Source organism: Strongylocentrotus purpuratus, unplaced genomic scaffold (genome assembly GCF_000002235.5).
Source record: "Strongylocentrotus purpuratus isolate Spur 01 unplaced genomic scaffold, Spur_5.0 spur5_scaffold_13, whole genome shotgun sequence".
NCBI lineage: Eukaryota > Metazoa > Echinodermata > Echinoidea > Camarodonta > Strongylocentrotidae > Strongylocentrotus > Strongylocentrotus purpuratus.
This window is the reverse complement of record NW_022145598.1, coordinates 8,593,392-8,601,094: the sequence shown is the minus strand read 5'-3', so window position 1 is coordinate 8,601,094 and position 7,703 is coordinate 8,593,392. Positions and strand designations below refer to the sequence as shown.

The 7,703-nt window shown below is 39.4% G+C and overlaps 1 protein-coding gene across 2 annotated transcripts in view; it reads left to right on the top strand.

The window, feature by feature from the left end:
• The first annotated feature begins 561 nt into the window (after positions 1-561).
• The window catches only part of LOC585573 (ATPase family AAA domain-containing protein 2), a 30,355-nt gene continuing 23,213 nt past the window's right edge, over positions 562-7,703 (top strand). Inside the window, exons 1-6 of one of the 2 annotated variants that reach the window (XM_030982840.1) lie at positions 562-748; positions 4,084-4,208; positions 5,363-5,649; positions 6,159-6,325; positions 6,731-6,944; positions 7,274-7,354. In XM_030982840.1, coding sequence (XP_030838700.1) covers positions 644-748; positions 4,084-4,208; positions 5,363-5,649; positions 6,159-6,325; positions 6,731-6,944; positions 7,274-7,354 — 979 coding nt within the window. In that variant the 5' untranslated portion in view covers positions 562-643. Of the gene's footprint in view, positions 749-4,083; positions 4,209-5,362; positions 5,650-6,158; positions 6,326-6,730; positions 6,945-7,270; positions 7,355-7,703 lie in introns of both variants that reach the window. The other variant, XM_030982839.1, reaches the window with a different exon arrangement.

Below are 7,703 nucleotides of genomic sequence, written 5' to 3'. Positions count from 1 at the left end.
TTTACGTTATGTGAGATTTTATAAGTTCAATGATAGCTGGATTTTGATTGGCTGCCCCTCTTTGGTTGTGTAATGTTATATGCAAAGTAGCACAGCTGATCGCGACCATAACAAACACATCATCTGGTTGCACAGCCACTTTTGAAACTTGTAAAACTCCGTGGAAATAGCTCAAAATCGCATACTTTGAAGTTTTACAGAATGAAAACAAGTTATTCTCATACATTGGATGGAAACATTTCTTTTAATTGACTTTAAAATAGCTAAATTTATTGAAAACATGGAATGGCGCGAACTCATATTCGTCTTTCGCGCCATCACGGTTTTGCCTCACCCCATAGTTCACAAATATCAAGCCGCTTACTCCTTTATACACAAACGGGTAAATATAGATTTAGACTAAAATTTCTCTTGATTATAATGACCCATGTTATATGTTTATAATTTTTCATATTCATAGTCAATATTATATGATTTTATAAGTAGATTTAATCATATGTAAATGAACTTTTTTTCTGTCTAAGCGCAAGTCTTTAGCAGCCGATTGAACTCTCGGTGAACTGGCGTGCGCGCGGTGAAAGGTTATCGTGTAAACTCGGAATTGTGCACTCAACGCGAGTAGAACGGCGCTAAAGTAACCAAAATGGTGAAAACCCGGCACGGGGGCGACGTGGATACTAGTCCAGGAGGAGAAATTCTTTCTCTCCGTTCCAGAAATGCCAAGAGATTTTCAAGAAGTGATGCAGAGGTGAGGAAAATTGTATTCCTTTGCGTGAAATCGTTTCTCTTGCGAGCCTAATGTATGTGAGCGTATTGTGTGTGTTCTATGGGGTTTCTGTGGCGGGGCGCCCAGGCACTGTTTCTATGCAGGCTGCCGTAAGCGGAGCACCGTTCGATAATATTTATGAGGAGAATGTCTGCCCGTGCACCGCAACACAAAAACTCGGAGGCAAGGTGTGTGCGCTTTACCAGTGTGTTTCTTTGGGGCAGACATCGGAAGTGCAGCTGTTTTGGCGCGGCAAGCGATTATTGAATAAAGTGTTTGTTGTATGTCTGCCTTTCATGTTGCTGATATTGTGGAAGAGTTAGAGAAAAAGAGTGACCAATGGTATGGTAGTTAAGTACTTTCTCTTTGCTGAAATTCTATTCAGATCAGATAGTCTAGTTGACTGAATATGATCTGATCATGGACATGGTGATTGTGAGTGACTGAATGTGATGTCCTGATGTGATGATGACAAGTGACAGATAAAAATTAAAATCTCAAAGAGTCAGAGTCAATTAATTTAAAAACAATAAACAGAACAAGGTCAGGGGCCATATTCTATTGTAAAAATAATGTTTTCTTTTATTTTATGTTAGGAAGAACAATGTTAATTGTCACTAGACTCTAGACCTCTAGATCTAGGTCTAAATAAAACTGAATCAACACTGGACTGGTGCTAGGGTAGGGTGTCTGGACGATCTTTCAATTTTCCCTTTTGGATCGTTTGTCATCATTATTATGGTTGGATATTTGGAAAAAACATTTACTAGGGTGTCTGATCGCGCACCCAATGTTGTGTGCTAAAATACTTCCCATAGAGATTGCACGCATCCCTATGCAGTCTACGTGCATTGCGCGACCATGAAAATTGGTCAATGATTTTATGAAAAAAAATTGAAATTCAAACCTTTAGGGCTTGTGATCCTTTAGGTGAAACTCAATAAATGAGGTGTCATATGAAAGAGCAGGTTTTTCTCCATATTCCCCAAAGGGGCGCACCCCCGAAATTCTAAAAATATCTTGGTCAAAACAGCGATTTAAATGTTGTTTGCATCCTAGCTCCAAAATTTGCCACTTTCCTGAGCTGCGCCCCCCGGGCTTATGTCCGGCATGACGTAAGGAAAATATGTATGCACTTATTTTTTCGCTACCCCCAAGAGATCACTCGCCCCAACAGTTTAAAAATACCCTTCCCACATTTTTGGAATCAGCTAATTAGGGAGGCGTGAGCTCCGCTCAGTCCAAACCATGGTTACATCGCGTAACATCTGCGCGTATAGTGAATGAAAGTATGGATAGCCGTTCGCGCCATAAACCCCGGAAGTGAATACACGTTATAGTAAATGGCAATATCGCGGAGACAACGTGCACGTTGTCTCTGCGATATTGCCATTGACGATAACGTGTATTCACTTCCAGGTTTTATGGCGCGAACGGCTAGCCATACTAGTCAATGGCACATATCGCGGAGACAGAGTGGCTCAAGCTGCAAGTTGCGCATGACATGCGTACGCTATGCATACGCTTGCATATCGCGCGATACAGCTGTTGGCTAAATTTAGCAAAACAACATAGCTCTGCATGTACGTCGTCTTCATCGATTCTGATCAAAATCCTATAAATATTGCTGCGTTTTGGAGGGGCTGTATCTTTTGATAGAAACATCGGTGAGACTTGAAATTTGAAATGTATTATTCTGATTACATTTTTAATTCAAATATCAAACAAAAATGGTGAAAAACGATCCCAAATTGAAAATTGAAAAATCGTTCAGACACCCTACATTTACTCAGAACTACACATTTCAAATTTCAAGACTCACTGATGTTTCTATTAAAAGATACACCCCCCCCCCCCCCCGCCAAATCTAGTCAATTTTCATAGCATTTTGGTCAGAATGGACGAAAAAGCGGTACACGCAGAGTTATAATTTTTGCTCAAAAAAGGTGCACTGCACGGCACGATATGCAAAGCGTGGATTACGGGTATTTTCAAACTGCAACTGCTTGTGATCCCTTGGGACTAGAGAAAAGATAAGCGCATGGATCCTTAAAGCTGGCCCTACTTATCCCTCGGGGGCTCTCTTCATGAAATTTGTAAATCTCTGAGTTACCATGGAAACAATGTTTAAATTGCTGTTTTGATCAGGATATTTTTAGAATTTTGGGGGTGAGCCCCTCTGGGGAATATTGAGAAAAACCTGCTCTTTCATATGACACTTCACTTATTGAGTATCACCTTCAGGATAACGAGCAGTATTGGTTTGAATCTCATTTTGGTAATAAAAACATTGACCAATTTTGCAATGAACATGGCCTGAATAGGGATGTGTGCAATCTCTATGGGAAGGATTTTAGCACACAAAACTGAGTGCGCGATCAAACACCCTACTGGTGCATGTGCAGATCTAAGTCAAACGCAATCAGTTTTGCGCAGACATTTATTTACCAATGATTTGTCCTAGTACTTTAATGTTTAATTTGTTATAACAACATTTTGTTAACAAAAAAGCACACACAAAAAAGTTAGAGGAAGCAGTTGAAAATGTATTAATTTGTGTCAGGAAGCAGCACAACAAATCTAGAGTAAGTCAAACTTTTGAGGAAACATGCCTCCATATTCCCCAAGAGGTCTGGGGAATGTTTCATAAAGTTGTTCGTAAAGTTACGTATGACTTTACGAACGACTTGTACATGAAGTGCCAGATAGGATGCCCAAAGTTTTTTCTGATATTTCTGATAACCTCAATTAAATTATGGCAAAAAATATACTTTGCATTAAAAATGTTATAATCAGAATAATAATCTACATCTGCACAGATCAACTTTATTTGATGCAGTTAATAATGATTGAGCACCAGACCTTTTATTAATATGGGGGTATGTTTTCACAAAATTTTGGGTAACCCAACAACCTTACCTGATGCAAAGACAAGATGGTGTTTCACAAAGATCCTAAGTTGAACTTATCTCTAAGTTGTACTTAACAATTATGGAAAGCCGTTGGCATCTATGAAAATATTTTGTAAAAATTTATTTTAAAAGGCATGCAATGTTGATCCAAATTGATCATTCATATTTTCTATAATCAAGGAGATTTCATGGTCTTGTGGAATTTTTATAAAAAGTCTGAAATACCTGAATTTTCGCTTTTGAATATATTTTATTTTAAGGCTACAAATGGCTTTCCATAATTTTTAAGTCCAACTTAGGTGAAGTTTGACTTAGAATCTTTGTGATACACCCCCCGCCCCCCTGATGGAACGATGAACTGTGAGGAAGAACTAATGTATTAACTATCTCTCTCCTTCATGACAGGACAATATGTTATCAAGCGGGGATGACAACACTCCTAGGAGCAAGAGACAAAGAATCGTTTCGATGAGAGCATCAGGAGGGAACTCAGAAGAGAGTTCAGGATACAGAGGCATGACCAGAAGAAGGTAAGAAACAACTTTGATCCAACATATGCTGAAAAGTAACTACCTACCTAAGGTCTAAGGGTGCGTTCAAGCGACACTTTTTCACCCTAGAAACACAGTTTTCAAAGACGGTTGAAGCGATTTTTGTTGGTCGTAAAACTAAACGTGTTTCAAAAAGCAAACATGAAACGCTGGAAAAAAAAGATGCGTTTTGTAACATGGTTCTGCAAAATCGAGGTCGCTAAAAATCGCTTGAAAGAAACAGAGATCTCAATCATGATTCTATGACGTCATTATCGTGGCCTGCATCCAGTTTTGCAGACAGTCGACCGTAAACAAACTCAGAAAGCGCTTGCCGAAGTTGACCTATACTTTCTTGGTCAAATTCCCCCATGTCATACGCAGTGGTTGGGCTTGAAATGAGCGAGAATCAGCATTGATGGAAAATCGCTCGAACGATCTCCCGCAGTAACCGTGTTTTGTAACAGCGTTTGTGATTCATGTTTGTGATTCTAGCTTCAAAAAATCGCTTGAACACATCCTAAGCATATCCACATTCTGTAATTAGCTCAAGTAAAATTGAATCCCAGGAACCTATCTTTACTTTTTTTAAACAAGGAGGAAGGAGTTCCACATTTTGATACTTTTCTTGCGTACACAACTCCAAAGACGTCATTTTCAGGACAATTACTAAAGGAAGAAAGGATTCACTTGTCTAAACCAAACTATCCTGTACATTTATATATTGGCATACATGTGAGATACAGTTATAAGTCGGCCTACTTGTAAACCTGCTTCTTATAATAATAATAATAATAATAATAATATGTCTTGTTTACCCAGGGTAGCCTCATCAGTATCAATACTGTTCTCCACGAGGGCCCTGCAATCATATCATTACCCCGGCTTTAGCCGAGCTACCATGAAAAGGTGCTCGAGCATACAAGGAATTTCTTCCTCCCAGGTACCCATTTACCTCACCTGGGTGGAGTATAGCAAATGTAGATTAATGTCTTGCCAAAGGACATTGGTGCCGCGGCAGGACTCAAAACGGGAACCATGCGATCAATATATTTCACCTCGCTATCATTATACATATCGTAATCAGAGAACGATAAGGGTCATTTCAAAGAATGAGAAAATGAAGAAGAATTTTTTAAATTCCCATCTCCTAGCTATCACAGTTCAGGGGCTTCCCCTCCGACCCCTGAGCAGCGGACCAAGGGCAAAGACAAGAGCAGCCCCGACTCGACCGTGCCCAGCAACCAGGCCCCCTCCACGTCATCCAAGCTGACGCCCAAGAACCAGAAGGAGTTTGCGTTGAGTCGATCCAGGGAGTTCCGTAGTCTCACCAAGGATAGCCACGTGGAGGTGATCGAAGAGGAGGACGATGAGGATGGTATACGCCGTAGTCGACGACCGAGGAAACAGATTTACAGCACCATGAATCAGAACCTCCTGAGTAAGCAGATATTCACTTGATCGTTTTTGCCTATACATGTACCACAGAAAGTGTTCAATGTCTGCAATGATCTCTGTGTTTTTGTCTCCCCATCCAGCCATTTTATTTTGGAGTAGCATTTTGGATAGATATATGAATAGTATTTCATTGCATCTTTTATGAATGGCAGTTTCCGACTGAATTGCACATGAATTACACAAATTGACAATATATATGTTGTCAAAAGTTAGATAATCTGTAGTTAAGTTATTTAAACTTGTCATGTTACTACTGCCTAAATACCATAAACAATTAAAGAACAGTTAATGTACTTTCAAAAATTGTTATAGTGTCAGAGAAGCGACTTTTCCGGCCATAGCCTGAATTCAGGCGAAGACACATCCCCATTTCAAGCCTTTTCAGGCTTCATATTGTACACCACATTTCAGCTGACTCCAAAATGTCCGATTCGTTTTCAAGCTCATCTGTTAAAAAACAACTGATATTCATTTTTTTTCCCTCTTGTACAGCTGAAATGATGTTGGCTGGAGGTGCGAACCCAAGCCCGGAGGAGGTGATAGTACGCCGGAAGAAGCCCCTGAGACCACCTAGGAAAGAAGAAACTAATGATGATGAAGAGGAGGAGGAGGAGGAAGATGAGGACGAGGATGAGGAGGAAGAAGAAGATGTAGAAAATGTAAATATCGATCATTTATCTCAAGTTTAATCAAAGTTTTGCGTGTGTTGAAATTTACTCATGTATCATGAACAGCCAAGTCCAAATGAAAATGTACAAAACCGCCATCATTTTTTAATTTCACTATTCTTGTTTCTTTGTGAAAGATATGTGATAAATGTAATAATGTTCAAATGAAATTAAGTTATTATGCTCCCCAGGGAGGGGAGAATGTACATATATTGTGTGTGGGTAAGCCTGAATCTGATGACCGGGGTAATGATATATACTGCGCCTGGAAACAAAGAATAAGGTGCATTATAAATGTGATCTATAATTGTTATAATTATTATGATTATTATTATTATTATGATTATTATTATTATGATTATTATTATTATGATGACTCTTTTTCTGGTTTGACAGAGTGAGCCCGGCACTGACATGTACTCGCGTATCAAGAACAGGCAGATAGCGAAGAAGTTGGAAAGACAGCAAGAGAGGGAGGAAAGACAACGTAGGCAGCAGGAGAAGGAGGAAGAGAAACTAAAGAGGAGACAAGAGAAAGGGAGTGGTGATGAGGAGGAGGAGTCGGATGACGATTCCGAAGAGGAGGATGATGATGAAGAAGAAGATGAAGGTGGGTGCATTTCTTAGATTGAGAGAGATAGATGAGGGGGGGGGGGCGAGAGAGAGAGATATCAAGTAGAGACAGAAATGGAAAGAGATATACAGAGCAAGAGTGAGAGACACAATGAGACAGGCAGACAGAGAGGAGACTGAGGGAGAGACATACAGAAACCGAGAAATAGTAAAACAGAGAGAGAGAGAGAGAGACCAACTTTTTGCATTGTAAACTTAATTGAAATGGATATCTCCAAGCGCGTAAATCATGCCACAACAGGTCAAACATGATTTTGTACTGTTATAACCAAACCCTTAACTTTATGTTTTTATCATAAACAGAAGAAGAGGGAGAGGAGCCACAGCCCCAGTATTCCCTTCGTCAGCATCGTCAAATCACTGATCGCTATTCAGCTCCAATGTCGGGTAAGTAGAGCAGGGAAATACTTCTAAATATTTTGTGTGATGCTGTAAAAATCAGGGCCTGTATTCAATTCCATACTAGAGTAAGAAATATGAGTATTTTAAGCTTAGATAAAGTTGTCACCCAACAAAAACACAGTAATTTCTAAACACATTGTCCAATGATTCTTATCCTGCTTTATTGCACAGTTAATCATCCTAATCAGTGTCTTATCCATCAGAGTCAGAGTCACTGTTACTATCACTAATATCTAATTTTACTAAGCTAAGCCAAATGCTAAGTAACATTTTTACTTAAAGAGAAAGTTGAGTTCTGAGAAGAGGTGAAAAATAATTTGTGAGCGTTATCATT